Here is a 24,294-nt window from a genome sequence, read left to right as displayed (position 1 = left end):
ATCCCCGGTAGGGGGTGTACAGGAGGCAGCTGGTCGATGTTTCTCTCTCATCGATGTTTCTAGCTTTCTATCCCTCTCCCTTCCTCTCTGTAAAAAATCAATAAAAAATAAAAAAAAAAGATTCCCACGTCCCCTGAGCTTTACAGGGTACAGAGTTTTCATGAATCTGCCCTGATTGATCCTCAGAGTTGCTCCATAGTGGAGAAGGAGCCATTGTTCCCATTTTACTGACGAGAAACTAAGGCATGGAGAGGTGAAGTGTCTTGCCCCAAATCACATACCTAAAGAGGCCACGTTTCTGGGATTCAAGAGACCTGTGTTTGAATTTCACCTTTACCTTCACATCTCCACCACTTAATCTCTTCTATAGAACGATGGTGATACCCACCTGATAGTGAAGTAATGTACACAAAGGGTCCCCAAAACAGAGACACTCAGAACAGCCTATTGGGTAGGTGGGTGGATTGGTGGATCAGTGGATGGATAGGTGAATGAATGGGTGAGTGGGTGAATGACTAAATGAATAAAAAAGTAATGTAGGTAATGAATGAATATTGCCCTTTTGTGACTTACTTTCCCTCTCAGGTTGCCTTTGGTCTTACCTGCATTGAATATTAGCTCTTTCAGGGAACATGGAAAACTTTTTAATCCCAACTCTGCATCTCCAAAGTTGCCCCCACTCAGTGACCCATATAATGAAAGATTTTCTACCAAACTTTATGACTGCCTTCCTGTTTCACAAAAAGGACATGTAACTGTCAAACAATGGCTCCTAACAACTATGCACATAGACTTGCTATGATTCTAGTTAAAATAGGAATTAATAATTAGCTACTAACATTTGCTGAGCACTTATCATGAGCCAGGTACCTCACTGGGCATCTTGCCAGCATTTTGCCTGGTGGTAAGACTCCAGAACCTGCACCCTTAACCACTACACCAACTCAGCAACACTAAAAGCTGCCATTCACCGAGTGCCAATAGACACCATAATCAACTCCTTAAATATGTATTGTCTTAGTTAATTCTTATAACAAAGGTGTCATGGTCTTCATTTTACAAATGAGGAACTGAAGCTTTAGGAAGGGGAATAACCTGTCCATAGCCACACAGCTAGTGAGAAGCAGAGGCAGGCTTTGGGCCCAGGTCTGTGGTTGCAAAGCACAGACATTTAACCCCAAGTCTGTGCTACCTTCCATCTGCCATTTCTCTAAAGCTTCACGTGAGTCGCTTGCAGCCTCATCGCTTTCCGTGCTTTGTATTGTTGGAAATCACTGGACAATCCCATTCCAGCCTCAGGAATTCCCACCGGTCTGAGGTCTCAGGGTGAGACTGAGCAGGTGCAGGTAGGAGCACCTCCCTGAGCACCTAGAGTTCTTCCTGAAGCCACTAAGGAGTGCAGAAGAATGTCAGCCTGTCTCACTGGACCAGAACCTCATGGAAGCAGAGATAAGCGCCAGCCCCCAACGCAGTGTCCCCTGAGTGAAAAGTGGCTAACCCGGGAAGCAGGTTGCTCGGGGCCTTTAAGAGGTTGTCTTTCCTGATAGTATCTTCTTTCCGAGCTGGTCTAGATGCAGTGCTGCCAGGGGATGGGCAGCTGGGCAAGAGAATCCTGCTGGAACCTGTAATCCATGTGTTTATCATCATAATCCCTCATAATCTGCACATTTTGCTGATCCCCAACATGCATCAAAGAGGCATCTGTTAGGTACCTTTCACTCCCTCTAGCTTGTTTGTGGGGAACTAGATCCCCAGAGAGAACAGGCAGTCTGGGTCAGTGGAGAGAGCACTGGACTCAGGACCTTGGGTCAGGCAGATTCTGCTGCTTATGAGCTGTGTGACCTCGGACAGATCACTTCACCTCTCTGGATTTCAATGTTCTCATTTATGAAAGGAGGTCTTTGGACTAGATATCTCAAAATCCCCACCCTGAGCAATCCTTTTGGGATCATTTGTAGCTGCAATTTAGAGAATAGATGGAAAAGCACTTTGAGACGTGATTAAAATTTTAAGTACACTTCAAAAGATGTTATTTTTTGCAGCATAATCTCTGCAAAGCATAAATTATATATGCAAAAAGGAGGAAAAGGGTCTTTTGAAATTTAGTAGCTCAAATTAAATGTAAAAAATATTTATCTTAAGCGTCCCTCCTCCCTCTCCTTATCTTTGACAAAGAGGGCCTATTTTAATGTACCAGATCATTTCTGTAATCACATTTTTCCTGTGTTTAGAATTAACCTCAGCAGGACTTTGCTTCTAAGTAGTGCCTGCCTGGATCTTACCCTTTAACCTGTGAGCTTTTTGCTAAGTGCCACTAAGCCTCTGCCTGGTAAGGGGGATGTTGAGGACCAGAGCTGTTTAGGTGAGGGACATTTCCAGATCAGGGCAGTGTTACCGCTAAGGGCTTCAGGAGGCTGGGAAGGTGTCATTGGGATTAATTAGTGTGGGTAAATGACTTCCCCAAGGTCACTCGGGTCATCATTGAGCCTGGGGCTGGCACCCCTTCCTCCAGTTCAAAAGAGTTGGCTTCCTTGTTAGCATTGTTGTTCCATGTGACTAGCTCAGGATGACCTGGGGAAATTGCTTGTGGGTATTAGCGCTGCAGCTGTGGAAAATAGAAACTGGAGAAGATGGGGCCCCATCAAGAGCTCTGCAGGCTGTGCCTCAGAGACGCAGCTGGTGTGGAGGTAGAGAAGGTAGTTCTTTAAAAGGCTTATTAGCTCCATTGGCCATCTACCCTTCTGCTGCCACCAAGGCAAGTACCCTTATCTAAACTTCAGGAGGCTCACATGCCTGCTTTTCTCATCCAAGGCAGTCCTTGAAGTTCATGATTACCGACACAGTGTGATTTTCCCAATTCAAATTGCCTGGAGATGAGCCTTAGAAACAAGTTCCAAGAAACCAGTGCAATGCTTAGTTTTTGCCTTAATTGATACAACTGAACACCCCACAGTCGTTCCCAAATGGCATGGCACCCACATTGCCCCCATCAGTGTGATGGAGAGAGGCCCACAAGCCCCAAGGCTAAGGCTCTGAGGATTTCCCCCTCCCTGGCCTGTCCCACCTGCCTTCGTATGCTCATTTCCCCATTCTAAGCCATGGCCACAGCCCAGCTCAGCACCACCCAGCCCAACACGATGATCCCTTGGACATGATACTGCAGAGCACATGTGAAAGTGCCTTCCCTCCAACTTTATCCAACGCTTTCCGCCCTCATCCCTCAACCCTCACCCTCAACCATTAGTATCATAGTTCACTTATTCACTTCTCCACTTACTCAAACATTAGGTATTGAGCATCTATTATTGACTAATCCTGTGAACAACAGCATGTCGACCTTGACCCATAAAGTTTACAGTATAATGAGTGGTGGGGGACTAGATATTGACCTAAGAGCCAGACAAATAAATGTAGTCAGTTTGTGTATGTAGGGGTGGGGTACTTTAAGAATATGTAACAAGGAGCTTTAGCTTAAGTCATCAGAAGAATGAGTAGGAATTAACCAAACAAAGAGTGAGGAAAGGCAGGGTGTGCCAGGCAGAGGGAACAGTATGTGAAGTGGCCCTGGGGTAAGAAAACCAAGGCACATGGAAGAATGGGAAGCAGGCCGGGACGGCTGATGACTGAGAATGAAGTAAGTTTGACGTGAAGAAGCTGGCAAAGGCCAGACCACACAGCGCCTTGTAGGTAGGCCATGTTCAGGACTTTGGTGTTTATTCCAAGAGCCATGAAAAGACACGAAGGATATGTAGCGGAAGGGATAACACAGTAAGACTGATTTCAAGAACATCACTCTTTCTACTGTATAGAAAACAGACTGGAGACAGACAAGAGGGGATGTCACATAGTTATGGCACTTGAAGCAAGCGATATCAGGATCTTGGACTAGGGAGGTGTTCTGGATGAAAGAAGTGTATGAACGAGGAGCTACTTAGGAAGTAGAATTGAAGGCCTTAGCAATGGGCCGTATAAACGAGAAGAGGGTTTGGAATCGTTAAACTCGATGTATGCAGGTAATATTCACTGAGAAAGGAACTAGGCTCAGGTTGTCTTGGGTCTTTGTTTTGTCTTGTCTTTGAGTCATAATGGTAGGAGATTAGATCATGAATTTGGTTTCAGACGTGTTCAGATTGAAGTGCCTGCAAGAAGGCACAAACTACTTGCCATCCTCTGCACCACTCCCCCTCCCCACCCCTAATCCCAGGGCAGAAGACTCGGGTCCACATACATGGTCTAAACATTAAAAGTTCTAAGTCAAGCTAATAAACTGTTAAGTAAAATATGTCCCAGCCTCCTGCTTTTACAAATATACCTTCGTGATGGTCTGGAAGACCAAGTTTAACTTTAGAATTCTCAGACTCTAGTGGTACAGAGAAAACAGGCTCACAGCTGGCAGCCCACTCCTCTTCCCATCTCCAGCGCCATCTCCCACTGCAAGGGACCTCACACACATGTGTCTGGACACCCCAACACACATGTCCAAGGTCACATCCCCGGGCCTAGGGGTTCACCCACTGCAGTGTAGTCTGTACTCAGAAGGAGGGACCCAGAGAAGAGACCCACACAGTCCCTGAAAGCAGCACTAAGGCCATTTGGGCAGAGAACTCTGGGGTGCTGTGTGCCTGGTCCAGAGGGAGGATGGGGGCGTACAGACTCTGGTGAGCACAGCTCCGGTGGGCACATCCCTCGGCCCATGGACTCCTTGCCCTGAAGAGGGGAGAAACTGGAAGAGGACCAGAGCAGGGCCCCCTAAACAGTTGGGGCTTTGGGCAGGGCACCCTCTTGCCCAGCCCTATGGGCAAAATTAAGTGACAGTGATCCAGAGTACTTGCAGTCTTTGCTATGTTCCCAGTCTGACTGCCTGGCTTCTCTGTGTGTCCGTGTTTTGTTTCTCCTAGTGGGCTGTTTATCACCATTCATGACAAGGGCCACCTTGCAACAATGCTGAACTCTTGGCCAGAAGACAATATTAAGGTATGATCCTGCTTTCTTTGCTGTTGTTGCTCTATTGTTGGGTGAATCTTTTCAGCCTGGACCAGAGTTATTCCCGGCTACAAAATGAGCCATTACAACACTGAAGGCAAGACACTGCTCGCCTTTCCCAGGCCCAGACCACAGACCTGGCACAGCCCAGCATAAATGCACACAGAGCGGAGGCTTGCACTGACCAGGCACCCAGGTGAAACTGCCCTTTATTATTGCTTTAGTGTAGTATTAATATGTTATAATTATTAACAATATTAGTAGTAGTAGTCGCAAGATGTGCTCAGCATGTATGGAGTACCTAGTGAGTACACAGTGCCGGTTGGAAAATCAGACATAGACCCTCTTCTCAAGCAGCTGACTTTTCATGAGGAAAATGAAACAGATGCAAAAACACTAACAAGGTGGATTTGATTAGAAGCAAACAAGACACACAGAAAGAGCTGGGGGTGTTCAAAGAGGGAGAGATTACTTTTAGCTTGAAGGGAATCAAGGAAGACTTCATGGGAGAGGTGACATTAGAGCAGGGTCTTGAATTGAGGGGTAGCATTTGCACAGTTAGTTAGTCATTGGAGAGAGTAGGATGCAAGGTGAGGATATTTTGCAACAAAAGGAAAACCTTACGATGAACAAAACTTCACACCTGGTTGCAGACAGCAAGTGGGCAGAGGGAGGATGTACATGCAGAGTAACAACATAACCTGCCATTTCTTCCTGGAATATCAATTTTACTCAAAAAATTATATAATAAACAGGATATAATATAGAATGCAAAATTTGTGTTGATTTAAAAAGATGAAACTTGCAGCTTTGTAGCCTCCTGTTGAGGGGCTCTGGCATCTAAGGTCATTGTCACTTTTACAAACAAAATGGGTGAAGCAAAAATGCAAAACATCTGCTGGCTGCTTGGTGAGGGCATTTCTGGCACAGGAGCTGGAGAGGGGCTGGAGCTGACTGAACGAGCCCAGTGTGAGCACCTCTCAGGGCCAACGCTGGCACCACCCTGCCTCCACTGGGAAGCTGGGACACTCCAGTCTTTCCTCGCCAGCACCTCCCTCCCTCCGACCCTGCCAGTTCCCTGAGCCACCCCACCTCTCTCCACCAGGCCCCACATACAGCTTCCCTCTCCCTACCTCTCTTTGTGTCCCGCCCTCTTTGGCCCTTTGGGGGACTGGTGGCATGAGTACCAGAGCAGGTAGGACAGGGCCTTGGACTTCAGTCCCTTCCCCATGAAGAGCTCATTTCATCCCCTCCGTCTGGCTGTGATCTCACCCTGTGCCGCTCCTTCCTGCTTATCTGTTTAGGCTCCAGTTACACGCAGGCCTTAGCCCTGCAGGTTTTGGTCCCAGTCCCAGAAGAAGCAAGATTCCAGGGTGTGCCCAGGGTGAATCTATAATAAGGTCTTGAGGACATTAAGGGAAGGCAGCTCGCTCAATGGGAAGTTAACTCCAGCCTGCCCTACAGGGACGTGCTGCTGAGGTCCTGCAAATAGTCTTTCCGCCTTCTGGACAGTCCACCATGGCGAAACCTTGGGCATTTAGTAGGTGCTTGCTTAGTTGAATGAACTCAGTTGACAGATTTGATGAGCATCTTTCATGTGCCAGGCACGATGCCAGGAGAGGCGCAGTCTCCACTAGCACACACGGTGCCTTTGTGCCAGTGACAAGGGATTAGAGAGAGTGACAAAAAGACATCTCCCCTCAGCCAGTAAGAAAAGGGCGCTCCTTCCTCCAGGTTGAAACGGGGGCCCAGGTTCCAATTGCTCCTCCTGTCAGGGCGCAAGTTCCAGAACTGCACCCAGGGCCCTGCTGAGAGGATGAAGAATGAGAAAAACACAGACTCTGGCCCCAAGTTCGTTCACTCCAGTTCAGAAATCAAGACATAAATTCAAACCAGAACCTTCGCCACTAAATATTAGTTGGCTTCAACAGACATAGTTTGAGAACCTTATAAGTTCTGAGTGCTAACTACTAGAGGGATGGAGACAGCAACTGTTGTGATTTTTAGACAAAGAGAAACTGGGGCTCTGGAGTCACTTAGGAAGAGGTGGGACTCGAAGAGGCCTCAAATAAAGAGAGACACCCAGAGCCTCCAAGGAAAGTGTAAGTTACATGAGCAGATCTGGGCCAGTGCAATTTATTCCATTGCAGTCAACAACCATTTAGTAAATATCTACTCAGTAAGAGTTCCCAGGGGATTCTGGGATGAAGATGTACAAGCCCAACCTCAAGGAGCTCCCAATCTAGGTAGAGAGACCTGGAAACAATTACAGTGACTGTGTCTGTGCTACCCAAGAGAGGAGCCTGGGGACAAGGAGCAGACGGCGTGGCTGGCTGATCACTGTCCCTGTGGCGCCCCAGAGTGGATGAGTGAATGCCTGGGGGCCCCTCCTCCCCTCCATCCTTTATTCCCATCTCACTTTGGAGGAATTTCCAGGTCAGCCCCAGTAACTATGTGGAAGGCTCAGCTCTGCCCTTGCAATCAGGCCTGGGTTCTCATCTACCTTCCACCTGCCTGCTGTGTGTGGGAGAACCTCTCTGGTCTTTGTTTTTGAATTGGGAAATTCAGTCTGTATGAGACTGAAGGGCATGTGAGTGTATGGTGCCATCGCTGGAGGCGGAGGAGGTGGCTTTGGCCCACACAGCAGTGCAGGGCAGAGACCAGAGGCTTAAGCACAGCCATGGAGGCGCCCCTTACCTGGGAATCACAGGCCACAGACAGGCAGCTGTCTGAATTTGACCCCAGACAAGTTTGACTTGGCCCTCAGTGGGTTTTTTATTTTTACCTTGGAGGCAACATTCTAAAACCAGGAGACTTCATTTCAAAAACAAAACAGTTGTATTTTTTTTTTGCTTCTCTGGATAAGCCAGGAACTCTGAATATTGCACCTACAGTTTGGCATGTAAACAAGTTAATTAAGGCTGATTGGGCTGCTCCTAGCTTATCCCAATCCCTGCCCTGCCCTATCCACCAGCCTATTACTGATGGGTCCTTCCTCTTTACCCAGGGCTGCTCTTTCAAAGGTTCAGAATGTTCCCAGCTGCAGTCTTTCTTGTTAATTGGTGTGTTTTCTCCAGTTGCCTCAAAAAGAGGAGCTGAAGGTTTCTCTTACTTAGGTAGGGAATCTCTGCTTACTATACCTTTCAAGGAACTTTGGATCTGATGCCAATTCCGCCTTCATTATTTCATTTCATTCCCACAGTCACTGTGGAGTAAGGAGTGCTTCTGAAAGCCCTGATGGGGTCCTAAAGCATGGTAGGTGTCTGCTCAGACGAGCAAGCTGAGGTTACGTGGTTTGTCCGGAGTCGCAGAGCCCCACTGCCTAACAGAGGTTTTCAATGCACAGGTATCCTTGGACCCTGGAGTTACTGACTACTTGGCTGGAGGAAGGGGTGATTTAGAGGAGCTTCTGAATTGGCTTGGAAGATAAAAGATGATTTTCAGTGGTTTCCCAGCCAGAAAGCAGATGTAAGAGAAGTAGGCTGCGAGGGAAGTGAGGCCACAGCCCAGGGCAGGGGACATGGAGTTCTGTAGGCCTCTCTTGTTCAGGGAGGAGGAGGCGCGCTTGACCGCCCAGAGCTGTCCAGCATAAATCACAAAGAGGGGTGAGAATTGCTCTTCCGACTCTTTCCCACAGCAGCCATTGCCCGAGCCAGGAGGAAGGCTCAGCTGAGAAGAGCCCTCCTCCCCAACAGCTTTCCCAAGCCCCCGCATCTCTCCCTCCTCCCAGTCCCAGCAGCTTCCGGAAGGAGGTGCTGGGTAGTGTAGCCAAGGGAGCATCCTTTGCCAGTGGGCACCAGCCTCAGAGACATTTAAACTTGGACCAGATACAAGTACCAAGTGCCCACCTATCCTGTATGGGCCGACCATGTGCTAAACCCCACTCTACTCAGTATCAGAAGTTGCATTTTCTGGGAAACAGTTTGAGATGGAAATTAGCATATTGGGAGCATATTAGGGTGTACTCACAGGATCGACACCTCTAGAAAGGCAGGAGGCAGGGTAAAGCAGAGGGAGAAGGTAGGCTGAGTGAGGTGTTGAGGAAGACTCAGCCAAGCCCACGAGGAGGCTCTGAAGCTCGATGGCCCTTCAAGGTCATCCTGAGTTGGGGCAAGAGAGCAGGCCTTTATCCCTTGCATTCATCAGTCATTAGTTGCTGCTCTTGGAAGGAGGCATGACTTTGGTCAAGGTGGCTCTGTTCAGGAAAATCCCAAAGTGGGCTGATAGCTAAGGGTACAATAGGGAGAATAACCGCTTTATTTCTGAAAGGGGCTGTCTATAACACATCACCATATCCATCTCATATGGCATTCTTCTCAGGGCTCTACATAGATTAACTCACTGACTTCTTCTAATAACACTCTCAGAGGTAGGGATTATTATCATCCTCATTTTATAGACAAGGAAGCTGAGAGGTTAGATTCTTTGCTTGTGAGGAATGGAACCAAGATTTGAAACTCCATGGAAAGAGAGAAAAGAAGAGGAGGAGAAAAGGAAGATAAGTTTCAGAAGGTAAATTGGATTTAAGTCATTAAAGAGTTAACCATTTCGGACTCTATTTTATGAACAGTTAGAAGTCACTAGAGGTCTTTGAGCTTTGGAATGGCATAAGGAAAATGAGCTTCTGAGACAGTGAATTTGGCATTAGTTGGCAGGAGAGATTGGCAGAAAGATGACTCTGGTTGTTAAGCTGTTGCAATAACCTAACCATTAGTATGGTAGGATTGAGAGTGGATGACAGATCAAGGTGAGCCACTCCCTCTGAGGAGCAGGGATGCAGTCGAGTGTCATGGAACATTCCACACTGGGAGGGCGTCATGGCATCTCTGGTACCATCTTGAAAGGCTCCAGATTTCTAGAGTTAACACCATGGAGGAGTAGTTGATTTAACTTCATGTCACTCACTAGCTCTCAGCAGAGAGAAATTCTAAGGGAATGGGAACCAGAGTAAGGAAGCTTTTGATTAGAAGAGATGGTAGATAATTAACCAGAATTTGGGCACCCTGGGGCAGCATGAGAGCACAGGTTCCACCAGAGAGAGTTGCCAGGGGGAGGTCAGAGGGAGACTGCGGAGAGGGTGGCCCTGAGGCAGGGCAGAGCTTTGCCAAGAGCACAGGTGCTTAACCCAGTTGAATGGGATGGTAGAAGGAGCCCAGAGCCAGGAACCCAAAGCCTGATTAAAATCACAGCCTGCCACCTCCACAAGCAAGGTGCCCTTGGTAAGTCATCTAATCTTTCTGAGATAACTAATGTGGAAACATCAAGTCCAGTGCCTTGTATAGAATATGAAGGTCTATGAGCTTCCGTTTGCTCACCTGTGAAATGAAGATAACAATCTCAGACCTGCCTACCAGTGAGGGCCGTGGGAGGGTCAGGTGAGTTGTGGGTTGTGAGCACTTTTCATAGAGGCAGAAGACCAATCTAAGGGGGATGGTCATCTTTGTGGGTCTGTTGCACTCTCCAGAGCCCCCTTTTCAGAAGTGGAAGAGTGTTTTCTAAGAATCTCTACAGCAATTTCTACCAAAAGGTAGCACAGCCCTTGAAGTGAGGAGATGCCATGGACCCTTTGGATATGGATCATAAGTTCTTACAGGACAACGATGAGTCTTCATCTTTTTATCCCCAGTGCCCAGCATTGTGCCTTCATTGTGCCTATGGGTATCACGCTTGGGCCCAGCCAGGACATCAATAGCTCAGAGCTGGTCCTATGTCTGGCCCAAAACCAGCTCCAATGAAAGGATGGGTATCCCCTAAACTTAACTCATTTAGAGAAGGAGGTAACCAGTGATGGTGAGCAGGTTGGGATGACTTATAAACAACTTCATTGTCACTTGGAAGGGCTCTCCTTGGCCTGACATTCAAGGCCCTTCACTGTTTGATTCTTGCCTGACTTTCCATTCTTTCTTTTCATGCCCTGCACCCCTACACACACAGCCTACGTCCCCCCACCTCTAACCTGGATCTCAATTTCCTTTTGTACCAAATGCCTTTCTCCCAACCACACCCTTGATGGACAATCCCCACCTGTTCAGTGTCTGGTACGTGTGTCCCCTCATCTCTGCTGCCCTTGTCCTGTTCCGCTGTGCTCACACTTTCCTCCCAGAGTCATAATTATAAATGTACATGTTCCATCTCTCTTTGGGCCCCTTAGTTCTTAAGGGCTGGGCTCATGCGTACTTGTTTTCACAGATGAGCAAACTAAAGCTCTTCCCCCAGGATCTGGCACAGTATCTTATGCAAAGTAGGTGCTTCATAAATATGTATTAAAGGAATGAATAAATAAATATCTATCATCATAATATAATGATTTCCATCCTCCGCTTCATCAGCATCTGTTCATTCACAGTCGGTAGGCCTTGAACTAGCACTATGTCTATGACCTGGTATTCCCTCAGTGATTATTTGCCTAAACACAAAGGCAATCCCAGTACAGCTTGAGAACCATCCTGGTTTCCTGTGAAATAGTGACCCCAGCAGATGTCACGGGAGCTCTGTCCTTTGCACACTGGATTTATCACACTCCAGAGCAGGCCCGAGAGCAGGGTCTCTAAACCCTGGTGTTGTAACAGCAGCATGAACACTTGTTTTTCATTATCTCCTTTGCTCATGTCCTTCCCTCCCTGCCCCTCAAATCTCAAGCTGAGCCTGTCTGCCTGGTTTCTTCGAGGGAGAGTGACTAGATGTGTTTTCCCTCCAGCTGTTTCTGCAGTCCCCACCCCAACCTCTGAATGCAAGACAGGTGTCTTTCTGTCATCTTCTCAGTGGAGTTCCTCACCAGCCTGCCACCTGCAGCTGAAGGGAGCTTTGGCCTCATCCCAGAGAGGCTGTTTCATCCCCAGCAGAGGCAGTGGGCATCAGCTGTCAGCCTGACATGCCAGAGCTGTCAATACCAGCACTTGGTCACAGGAGGCGCTGCCGGTGATTGATGGCGTCCTGCTTTGTTTCTCAGGCCGTGGTGGTGACTGATGGAGAGCGCATCCTGGGCTTAGGAGACCTGGGCTGCTATGGCATGGGGATCCCTGTGGGCAAGCTGGCCCTGTACACAGCGTGCGGAGGGGTCAACCCACAGCAATGCCTCCCTGTCCTGCTGGACGTCGGCACCAACAACGAGGTAACATGCTATGTGGGCAGGTGATGTGGGGCCAGAAGGTGGCAGCTGGGATGGGGTGGGGAGCACCTTCGTGGGGCAGTTATATCTACAAAGCATCAGGCCATTTCTTTGCTGGGTCCCCTTTGCCAGGGCACTGTCTCTACACAGCTGTGGAGTGGAAGCCATACTCCTCCCTTCTTGCCTGTCCCACCCTCCCAGCCCTTCTTCCCTCAGCCACTGCTGGGTCTTCCCGCTCCTCTGCCTCCTGAGACCCGCCATGACAACCCCTGCTTCCTTTCTCCATGTCCCAGGCAACTTCCATGCCCTCAAGCTTCTCTCTGGTCCATTAGTGAAGAGGCCACTGATGGAAGTGGCTGTGGGCTGGTTTTTTTTCAGCATTTTAGAGGCGAGCTTCCTCAGTGAAAGGGTGAAAACTCAACACTCCAGAGCCAAGGCCTGGACCAGATAACTAAGAGTCCTGCAAACCCAGGGAGTGAAACTGACCCAGGCTGTGGGTGAGATCCACCTCTTGGGCCCCAAGTGGTTTAGGATTTACCGTATTTTCCAGCGTATAAGATGACTTTTTAACCCAGGAAAATCTTCTATACGCCCAGTCGTCTTATACACCGGAAAATACGGTAAACAGCTGGGAGTACCACCACCCTGGGATATGGGCTTTGTGCATGCCTGGGGTCTTAGCTCTGTGTCTCTGTCAGAGAACATGAAGAAATATTCAAGAATCCTTCCTAAGGACATTTATCTCTGAGTTTAAAATGAGGGCATGTTCATATTTTTTAAATTGAGAAAACTCAAAGAACTATTAAAATAAAATATCAGTCACACAATCAACACCAATCATTGCTTACATTTTGGTAATTTCCTTCTAACCTTTTCTCCTCAAGACATATGTATGTGCAAATTGGGATTTTGTTGCACATACAGTTCTATATCCTGCTTCTTTAAATGTAATGTCATTCATCAGCTTTCTCCGAGGTCATTAGCCATTCTTCCACAAGGTCATTTGCAGAGCTGCCAGCTATCCCATAATTTGCATAGGAAACCCTCCACTGTGGGATGCTTAGGTGGTTTCTAGTCTTCTTGCTGATGTAATTGTGCTCCGATACCCATTTTTGCAGAACAGTCTGTTTCCACCTCTGAGTTTCTCCTAAAGACAAATTCCTGGAAATGGAAATATTGAAGCAAAGGGAATGGCCACTTTTTAGATTCTTGACTCATACTGTCAAATAGGTTTTCCTTATATGCATTCTGTGATGATCTCTCTCAAGAAAACTTGCCTTGACTTTGCATGGCCTCCTCCTCCCTGGACACTACACTGAACAGAATAGGCACTGTAGCTCATGAGGAATGACGCTTATTCAGGCTTCATCCACAGACACCATCCATGAGTGGACAGGGCCAGACTTTGCTTCAGTGATGGGAAATCATGGGAGCGGGAGGCAGGGCAAGGGGAGAGGGAAAAGTACTGGACTGGGAGGCAGGGATGCTGGGCTCAGTACCCCTGGCAGTGGGTGAAACCGTGTTCTAATCTAGACTTGATCCCCTTCTGGTACAAGAAGGGGCAGGACCAGGAGGTTTCTGTGTGTTCTTCCACCCCTAGAGCTCTTCTCCATATGCCTCCCCACCAGCCTAGGAGACAGGAGGCGGATGGTGGCACCAGATTTAGAGTTGCTCGTCAACAACAGCCTTCAAGGTTGGCTCTGCACTGTGGTTCCCTCCCCAGAGCCAGATGCCTGGGTTTTACTGAAATTGTCCCTCAGCCACAAGGAACATGTGTGAAACCATGCATGCATGTAACACACTTTGTTCCAGTGACTATTCCCATCTGACACCTCCTGCTGTGCTCCAGCTGGGTTTAATATAGACCTTCACTCTCTGTCTCCCAAAAGCTAGCTCTCAGAAAAAAAAAAGTGGGGGGGACCATTGCATCCCCCAGAAGCGTATTGGTGGCCTCTAGCAGATGCATTAAGATCCTTTGTCGTTACCCGGCCGGTTTGGCTCAATGCTTGAGCATCGACCCATGAACCAAAAGGTCACTGATTCAATTCCAGGTCAAAGCACAGGCCCGGGTTGTGGGCTCTATCCCCAGGAGGGAGCATGCAAAAGGCAGCCAATGGTTCTCTCTCATTGATGTTTCTATTTCTCTATCCCTCTCCTTTTCTCTCTCTCTCAAATCAGTAAAAACATATTAAGAAAGAAAAAAAAAGCCCTAGCCAGTTTGGCTCAGTGGATAGAGCATGGGCCTGGGAACTGAAAGGTCCCAGGTTCGATTCCGGTCAAGGGCACATGCCCGGGTTGTGGGCTCGATCCCCGGGGGGGGAATTGCAGGAGGCAGCTGATCCATGATTCTCTCTCATAATGGGTGTTTCTATCTCTCTCTCCCCCTTCCTTCCTCTCTAAAATCAATAATATATATATCTTTTTTTATTATATATATATAATAAAAAAAAGATATTTTGGCATTGAAGGTCCAGCTCCCAGCAATGATGTGCTGAAGTTTAGAGCTGGGCTCAACCTGAAACAAGCTCAGCAGAAAGATAGCAGGAACCCATGGGTAATCGTGGCCATGCCGTGTGCACAGACCACCCCACTCAAGCCTGACAATAACCCTGTGAGCAGAACACCCATTATTGCCCTCTTTTTACACAGTCGGGGAAACTGAGGCCCAGAGAAGCTCAGTTAGAAGTGGAAGGGCTGGGCTCCTCGTCCACACCACACCACCTGCCTGGGTTTCTGTTGCTTTATAACTAAAGGCCATTTCTTGATTTTTAGCGTTTTTATTACTAAAGTACTTTAAAACATTATTTTAAATCTTTATTAAAAAAAAAAGAAGAAGAAAAAGGAAATGGCATTTCTCCCCAACGCTCCATCTAATCTCTGTCTGCATATACACAGATGTAGTTATTACCTGGTTGTAATCATAATGTGCCCATGATTTTGTCCTAGTCTTTTCAATGAAGATTATTCTGTGAATACCTTCTCTTTATTGAACAAGTTACATTTACTTACTGACATTGATATTTATTTATCTAGTAAATGTATTTATTGAGTGTTTACTCGGTGTCAGGCACTCTGCTGGGCATGAGAGAGATGGATGAGAGCCAGGCGTGGGTGGAATACCTCCTTGTCAGTGTTTCAGCATTGACACCTAATCGATCATTTTAATAGCTAATGTGCCACATCCGCTCAAGGTGTCTGCTTCTCCCACTGCGGCTTCAGGCCTCTGAACCACCTCTCTTCCTGGTTGTGGAAGGGAGAGAGCTCCCCCTGGGCCTGCTCCCTCCTGTGGGAAGGAACCAGAGTGTTCCCCAGCTGAGGGGAGGAGCACAGCCTGACCCGCCCTTGCCACACCTAGTGAGGAAGAGCGGTTCCCACCCAGGCCACGGGACCAACACCAGCACCTGCGGTGCGCCAGGCGCAGTTCTAGGGATTACGTATCTTCCTCTCTTCTAAGTTTTACGACAGCTATAGGAGATACGGTTCTCCCTGTGTTATAGATGAGAAAACTGAGACAAACCTGTTAACCACTCACCCAGGCCTCACAGCTCCTAGTGTCAGAGCTGGGATTTGAACCCGGGCCTCTGGCTGCGGAGCTGTCCTCTCTGCTGCTCAGAGAGGCCAGGTTACAGGCTAGGAAGAGAAGACGGGGAGTAGGTATTTCACATAGTAATGGGTCCATAGACCCTCAGGATCAAGTCAGGATGTACTCATGCTATTCCCATGGTCCCCTGCCCCCAAAGAAAGGTGAACCCCCATCAAACCTTCTTCGAGAGACTCAGGACACAAAAATCCAAAGTCACCAAGTGGCCACCATTGGCAAGACGGTGACTTATCTCTTTCCAAATGGATTTATTGTGTGATCTCTCACACTACAGTTCTTATTTAGGAAATGAATCAATTTGCAAGATTTTCCGCCCAGAAGTCTTGGGGCATATCCCTCCCACAGTGCAAGCCGGAGCAATATGTCAGTGCGGGGAGGGTGCTGCTGTGACGGTGTGTCGTGTCGGAACAACTGGACCATCTGTGTGTATGTCTCCGTAAAACCTCCTGGGGCCACAGGAGCTCTCGAGTCAGAGAAAACACCCCCAGGCTTCCTGTTGAAGGAAAACATCTGGGTCTGCAGCCCTGAAACTCTGAGTCACTTTTACCTGACACATCCAGAAGGTTTGGAAAAACAAATATGTGAGGGAGTGAGAAGGGACATGTGACTACAGTCCAACCGGGCGGGGGGAGGGAACCCCAGTCAGGCGGTGCACCTGCTCTCGGCTCTCCGGCATGGCTGTGTGCAGAATGGGGTGTGCATTTTGCTTCAACCACACACAGCAGGGCCACAGACTGTCCGTGTTAGAAGAGACCTGACATACTTCTAGTTCAGCCCCATCATTTCATATGGGAAAAGAGGTCCCAGAGCAGAAATGGCTCCCCCAGTATTTGAGTCCAAGCACCCAGTGCTCATCCCACTCTGAGATAAGGGTGCAATCTAGAGCGGGGGGGGGGGGGGGGGGGGCGGGAGGGGATGACTTTAAAATGGCCCCTGAGCCCTAGAGGACTTCTCCTGGCAGAAGTCTTGAGTCTTAATGGATCCATCTTCCAACGAGATGCTATGTGAATCTCTGTGGAACTGACTGATGGTGGGGAGGGCAAGAAGGGGGGGGGGGTAGGCCTGTCAGCTTGCGGGGAGACACACATGGGAACAGATTATCAACAGAGCCCAGTAAATGGTGCCTTAGGTGTTACTGAATAGCTGGGATCGCCAAACCCCCACCTCTCGAGATGCTCCGTTTGCAGCTAATAAATCATCAGCAATCACCATGAGATGCTAGCAGAGGCGCTCACCATCTGCACACATGTGGCCAATGCGGGGCCCCTCCCAGGATCTGTACAGCTCACCCTTGGGCTTAATGAGCTTCCAGAGAAATGTGTGGTGGGCATGACTGCCTCCCCGAGGGGGACAATGAACTGTGTCCACAGTGTGAACCCAATGCCACGGCCTCCCAGGCCCCCCGATGCCCTCTGAGTAACACTGTGTGCCTGTCTCTATGCAAGATAAAGATTTTCCCAGACCGAGGTTCATCTCTTTTCCAGCTTCAATCCAGTGCTCAGGGACACGGCAGTGAGGAGGGGGAAGCCATTCTGTTTTCCTTGCATTTCAACTGCAAGAAAACCCTTAGGAAGTCAGAACTGGACAGACAGCCATAGAGGGCACCTTCAACTCCCATGGCAGAGGAGAAAGTCCTGGCCCGCCTGCTTGGGATAAAGGCCTTAACCTAAAGTTATAGATTTATTTCGTTCCGAACCTTGGTAACTACCTGATAGAAGGGAAGCAGCCAGGCTTGAGTTAGTTAGTCCCTCCAGGGAAGACCCTGATCTGGAAGCTGTCCTTTCCACCCTGCTCATCCCACCCAATTTGCTTTGTGACCTTGGGCAGCTCACTTAACCTTTTCGGGCCTTAAAAACTCATTTAAAGGAAGCTGAACCAAGTGATTTCTAAGACCTTCGTAGTCCTTAATCCAGCATCTCCTTAGCCCAGTTCTAGAATTCATGCCACTCCATCAGTAAGCACCTTTCAAGGGCCTGCTATGCGCAAAATCACTGGGGAGACGCAGATGAATACAGGACCTTTCCCTCAAAGAGCTTTCGTTATGCAATAGAGATCATTATTACCCTGACTTAACAGAAGAAAAATGAACCAGGGCGAAGTTAAATACCTTGTCCAAAGTCACAGAGCTAGTTAAGTGACAGAGTCTAAATTCACACCCCACCTATTCCAAAGCCCAGAGCCCCTCCTGCTTCTAAAGCCAGGACATATTGAGGGTGCTCATGGGGGCCATCCTGAGGGTGCTCATGGGGCCATCCTGACCAGGGCCAGCAGGCCCAGCAGTGCCCTCTCCACTGCAGTGCCCTGCCTGCCAGCTTTAAGATTCCTTCTGCCTCTCTTGATAGGGTTACTGGATTTAGCAAAGAGAAATATAGAACAGCAGTTGAATTTAAATGTTGGGTAAATAGCTAGCATTTGTTAGCATAAGTACATTCCATGCAATACTTGGGGCAAATTTATACTAAAAAAATGATTGTCCATCTGAAATTCAAATCTAACTGGCCATCCTGTATTTCATCTGGCAATAGTGCCTGCTAGAAACTTCTTAATAATTATGTGAGGAAGTCCAGGATGGAGGAGGACTGCAAGGGGAGAGGGTCCAGCCCCTTTCGGGCGGTCATTCCGAGAGACAAATTGCTCAGTGGAACACAGGGCAGAATGTGGACTGCTTGTTCCACGTGGTGCTGAGACAGCTGTGGGAGCTCCACCCCTCCTGCCAAATGAGACCCAGCTGGCGGAGGTGTGGACATGGACTGTGTCCATTCTGGCTCTCATGCTCCCCAGCCAGGTCTGCAGGGTGACAGCCTGGGCCTTCCCAGCCACTGCTGAACTCTTTCAGGAGGACGAGGCAGAAGGGGAGGAGCCACCTCAGGCTCCCTAGTCACCACGCCATCAAATGATGGGGCGGAAAGGGCACTGTCATGAGACCCAGGCAAAGCAAGGCCTGGTTTCAGCTCAACAACTTTCCGGCTGTGTCAGCTTGGGCAATGTATTCAAACCCTGGAGCTCCACCTTCCTCATCTGTCAAATGGGGATGAGAATATGTAAGACCAAAGGATCAAATGACTTTTGATTCCGAAGGAGTGAGATTACTTGAAGGTTCTATATGCATACAAGAAGCTATTTTTAATGTCATCTCCATATAGAAACTTTCTCTACAATATTTTTGTATGCTAACCTTTGAAGCATTTCAGGCATAAAACATCATAAAATTAAATATAAGGACCTTTTAGAGCTTTGTATTGTCACCCTTATAGCTCAATGGTACCTCATTATGATTGACCTTTCATCTTAAATGCAGATATGCTGAGAAATGTTTGGAAACTCCTAAAAGTCTTCAGTACCACTAGAGAATTTGGCTCACCCCAGAAACCGCATATGCAGCACTAAGAAATTCACAGTCACATCTGTGGCTTGGCAACATTACAAAGTGTAACTTAACATGGACCCTTTCATCTCTATAAGAACTAAAAAAGTGAATATTTTCTGCAAATGTCAAGAGTTTTACTATTTTTATCAGTATTTTTGTATGCCCTTGCAGGCTATAATGTGTGTGTTTCAGGCGATTGAAATTAGATAGCAATTCTGTATCCAGCTTTTTTCACTTTATATAATCTCACCTGCATTTGTCCAGGTGGCTGCATACTCTTAAAAACCACCCATTTTGCTCTAGCCTGTTTGGCTCAGTGGATAGAGTGTCAGCCTGTGGACTGAAGGGTCCCAGGTTCGATTCTGGTCAAGGGCACATGCCTGGGTTGCAGGCTCGACACCCAGTGGGGGGGTGTGCAGGAGGCAGCTGATCAATGATTCTCTCTCATCATTGATGTTTCTCTCTCTCCCCCTCTCCCTTCCTCTCTGAAATCAATAAAAATATTTTTAAAAAACCATCGATTTTAATGAATGTCTAGCTGTCCATCAAGTAATTATACCATCATTTATTTTATTCTTCACTCTTACCTGAATGTTTGCTGTCTTCAGTGGCTTTTAGATGGTCACTTTGAAAGTGACATGTGCAGTGGTCAGCACCATATATATCCCACCATATATAGTCACACAAACACATACACACACACACACACCCCTGCCAGGGCAGAATCCTACACAATCTCAAGGATGTATCATCCAGGGGGTGAGGATGTTAAGAAAAGGTAAGGACCCACCCTCTTTCTAAGTTAAACCTTGGTGCCTTGGAAAAGGCATTAAACTCACCTCAAGATTCTATGGACTCGGGATTGGGGGTGAGGGGCTGGGAAGGCAGGCATTCCTGTTCTTTTCTGTCCCCTGCACCTTTGCCCAGCCACCTCCCACAGCACCATCAAGATGGTATGGACCCAGAGCAGGGCCTTTAACAAAAAACAAGTCAGTTCTGGTTGATGTGCAGAAGAGCCACTAAGAGCTTGGTGGTTACACTCATGGACTCTGGAGCCAGGCAGCTGAGTTTGAGTCCTGGCTCTTGCACTTACTAGCCCACAGTCTGGGCAGGTTGTTTAACCTCTGTGGCTTGTTGCCCCATTATTTCTATTCAGGTCCTCCAGGAAACAGGTGAAAAAGGTGTGTAGAAAAAATAAAAGGAGGGAGCAGAAGTCGTCGGTGGGTGGGCGGGGCCTTAGACGATGATGCAGGTATGGCATCGGGGAAAGGAGAGAAGGAAGGAGGGAAACAGTAAGAAGAGCTCTATCTGCAACCCAGCCCTGGGAAAGTCTCAGGCCAATAGGAATCCCTGAGCAAAGATTAGGAGCGTCAGCTGTGCAGGACTGGCCCACCCTGGCACCCGCCATGCTCAGTCGCAGGCTGGTAGCAGCCTGGAGAGAATGTGGCAGCTGGAAGCTGTCTATCAACTACCCTCCCTCAGCAGGTTCTCTCGGGAGAGTTCTGAGGGGCACATCTCCATGGCCACACCCAGTAGGGGAGAGTCAGTACTTAGAATATTTCCTATTATGCAGCTCTATGCCAGTTAAAGCTACTGCTATTAGTTTTCAGTGTGTGTTATAATTCACAAAGCTCTTTCACATATATGGCTTCATTTACTCATCACAATCACCCTGTGCCACAGTTACTCATCACAGTTTCATCCCCATTGGACAGATGAGAGGAAGGCTCCGAGAGGTGGTGTGATTTGCCTGAGGCCACACAGCTGGCCAGGGTGGAGGTGAGACTTGACTCTAAGCTCCTAGAGGGCACAGCCCATGGGACCCTTACCTCTGAATCTGCAGCAGCAGTTCAAATGGAGATGAAGATAACACTAAACCTTGTCCTCAATGAGCTGATATTTTTGTGAGATCGGCACAAAAATAGATAATTCCTGGAGACTAGCTCATGGGATGACTTCCTATTTCCTAAACACACAGGTACTTTTTCCTCCTTCGGCTCCAGCCCCCCGCCTTTCTCTGTGCTGACTTCTCAGCCTGGACGCCCAGACCACCTGTCAAAATCTGTCTATCTTCTAATGCCTAACTGTTTTCTCCATGAGGCAACTCTGCATTCCCAGTGGGAATCACTTCGCTCCCTTCTCTGCGCTGCATGGGCCACACTTTCTTCCAAAGCAATCAATGCTGCTCTGCTTTGTAGGAGGGTTTGTAAGTTCACTCATCAGCCACCTGCCAGAGACTGAGCAGCTTAAAGGCAACAACCATTCCTCACTCATCTACAAACCCTGCGAGGCCCAATGTCAGTAACAGATGCTCAGTAACCATGTCACACACAAGTGAGTCCACTGATTCTATGGAGGGGGGTGGGGAGTATAGAAGAGGTGGGAAGTCAACCAGTGGGCACAGTGGGGGAAGTCACCAGTGCAGACACAGAAGGTGTCCAAACAGTGTGTGAATGCTCTAACAAAGAGCCACAAGAGGTGGAGTGTGAGTGTGTGTGTGTGGGGGGGGGGGGGGGAATGGGGGGGTCACTTAACAGAGGCTAGCATTGAGGTGGATATCTTTCTTGAACTAGAATTTCAGGTTGTATCATTCTATTCTTGTATCCCCAGGGCCTAGCACACAACCAGGCACATGGTAGTTATTCGGTAAGACTTTGGAAGGAGGAAGGGAGAGAAGGAGTTTTTCTAATTTGAGTCCAGATCAGTGGCTTTGGACCAGACCCAATACTCCAGTCCAGATGCTGTCTGTGGCAGTTCTCAACCAGTGGCATTTTGCCCCCAGAGAAGACATTTGGCAATGTCTACAGACATTTTTTATTGTCACAGCTGAGAGTGCTACTGACTTATAGTGGCTAGAGATCAGAGACCAGTGCTAAATATCCTGCAATATGCATTCAGCCCTCACATCAAAGAATTACCCAAGGCGAAATGTCAACAGCACCACTGCTGAGAAGCTCTGAAATACACCCAAAGCCACAGCCAGAGGTGGGAAGACTGTGTCAGGGAGGGAGGCTCGCCTGTTCAAAGCGTCCTTGGTTTCTGAAATGGGACCACCTGGGAGTCCACCCTCAGTCAGGGGCTTAGCCTTCAGACCTTTTGAAGGTGATACCTGGGGCTCATCTGGCTTCTTCCTCCCTCTTCCCCTCTCACCCCCTGGTCCTTCCCACTAAACCAGGACACTTGAGAAAATGGATGCTGTCTGTTCCAGGAGCTGCTCAGAGACCCCCTGTACATCGGCCTGAAGCACCCACGTGTGCGTGGGGAGAAGTACGATGAGCTGCTGGACGAGTTCATGCAGGCCGTGACAGACAAGTAAGTGGCTCACCTGTCCCTTTCGAACGAGGGCTCTTAGGAGATAGTATGACTAAAGTCAACACTGGTTTTGGCAGATACACAAACAAGAGGCGGTAGTCGTGTGCTTTTCCAGGTGGTCTCAAAAGTCCGACTGGACCCCATGTACTTGGAAGTCTCAAAGCCAGATGGGCTCATTGTCTGGAAGAAGGTTTGGGAGCAGAGAGGGGAGGGGAGAGGGGTGATGGGTGAAGGCCTATGATCTGGAGATAGTTAAGTATCTGGTGTTTCAGGAGGAAAACCTTCTTAGCCTGAGTTGTTCTGGGTTCTCGGCATAATTAGGGATGTTGTGAGTGGTTGTCACTTTCTACCTCCACGTGGGGACCAGGCAGCATTAATAAGCCACCGTGGGCTAAGCCTGTGAGATTTATGAGGTGTCATCTCTGCACGGGGGTGCACGATATTGGCGCTTCCACCCACTCTTTCCTGCTTCATCTGTCTGCCATCATAGCCACCGTTCACCCTGCCGAGGCTGGCGTGCTGCTGGGAGGAAGTTCTGGAAACAGCACCCCGCACACCCACACTTAGTCTGACAGGCAAGTCAGTCAAGGTAGAGTTTCAGCACCTCAGCAGGTCCCCGCAGTCCCGCAGGCCCCCTTCTCACTTGAAAACCTGCAGCCTTGCTTGCTGACCTCGGAGTGCCCAGGCATGACACAGCTGGCCTGGACGTCTTTGGCGAAGTGTTCCCTGACCGAGTTCAGCCATTCAAACCAAGCAGTGGCTGGAGAGAGAGCTGCTCCATCCTCTGCAACCCATGAAGTCGCATTTGGGGTGGGAAGACTGACCTCCCCGCTCCCACCCCCACCCCCACCACCCGCCACTTCTAGGTTTGTGACCTTGGGCAGGTTACTGAACAACAACATTTTGTTGTTTTGTGTGTTTTTTATTTTGTTTCCTAAAATGAGAGAAAATGATATTGTAGTTATATAGGATGGGAATGACCTGTAGGGAAAAAAAGGAAATTAGTAATAGAGTATGGGATGAGGGGGCAAAAGTTCCTTATGAAGCAAGAGGGCAAGGTTCTAGCTTAGTCTTAGCTGGGAGTACAGATGCCCATCCGAGGGGCAGAGGGAAGGCAGAGCACTGGGATCCAGAGCCTGTGGAATCCCTATTGGGTGAAGGCAAGGTCATCTGCTGAAAGTAAAGATGGGGACGGAGGTGGTGGAGGCTTAAGGATGGAGGCGGTATGAACTGGAATGCTCAGACTGAGGAATTAGAGGATGATTACTGGGCAGCTCCATGGGCCCCCTTGAGGTTACTCTTCATGAAGTTAATTTGGGCCGGTTTAGCCTATTTCTGTGTTTTTCTCTAGCCAGCTTCAACTGTCTGGATGCTGTGTAGAAAGAGACAGAGAGTAGGATTTAATCAGTGCGGGGATTTTGCCAAGCAAGAGAGAGAAAGGAGTTGGGAGTGTATTCAAGGGTGTGATTATAGCGATGTGTTGTGAGGTCTAGGCTGGGTAAGAAGGGACCTGAGGACACAGTGGAGGAGACAGGTCAGGGACAGCACTATGGTCAATGGATGGGAAGTCCTGGTGAGACCTAAGAATTATTGAATGGGTACTGTAGGGAAGCATGGGCCTTGGTTGGAAAGCCTGTAAGGAGGAAACTCCAAAAGGTCGGAACCTCCAGGGGAATTGGCTGAAGGCAACTGCCCCTGCCTTGACTTTTCCAAACAAGTCTGAGCCCCCAGGTGTTTACTAGAATCTTTATGCTTAGTCTTTAGACGTCCTTGCTTAAAGGACACTGCAGACGCATATGTCTTCCCAAGAATGCTTACCCTCCTGATAAAATCTAATAGTTAATTTTAGTTCAAGCTATCTTATATAAGTGTAGTATGCAAATTGTCCCCTCAACCGGGAGTTCGTCCGGGAGTTCGACCAGG

The 24,294-nt window shown here is 48.4% G+C and overlaps 1 protein-coding gene across 1 annotated transcript in view; it reads left to right on the top strand.

The window, feature by feature from the left end:
- Positions 1–24,294, top strand: part of ME3 (malic enzyme 3) — a 171,394-nt gene that overhangs the window by 107,999 nt on the left and 39,101 nt on the right. The window contains exons 5-7 of the mRNA XM_079789394.1: positions 4,899–4,974; positions 11,933–12,094; positions 22,268–22,371. Coding sequence (XP_079645520.1) covers positions 4,899–4,974; positions 11,933–12,094; positions 22,268–22,371 — 342 coding nt within the window. The remainder of the gene's footprint in view (positions 1–4,898; positions 4,975–11,932; positions 12,095–22,267; positions 22,372–24,294) is intronic.

This window comes from Cnephaeus nilssonii (genome assembly GCF_951640355.1).
Source record: "Cnephaeus nilssonii genome assembly, chromosome: 13".
Taxonomy (NCBI): domain Eukaryota; kingdom Metazoa; phylum Chordata; class Mammalia; order Chiroptera; family Vespertilionidae; genus Cnephaeus; species Cnephaeus nilssonii.
This window is presented reverse-complemented; position numbering and strand designations above follow the sequence as displayed.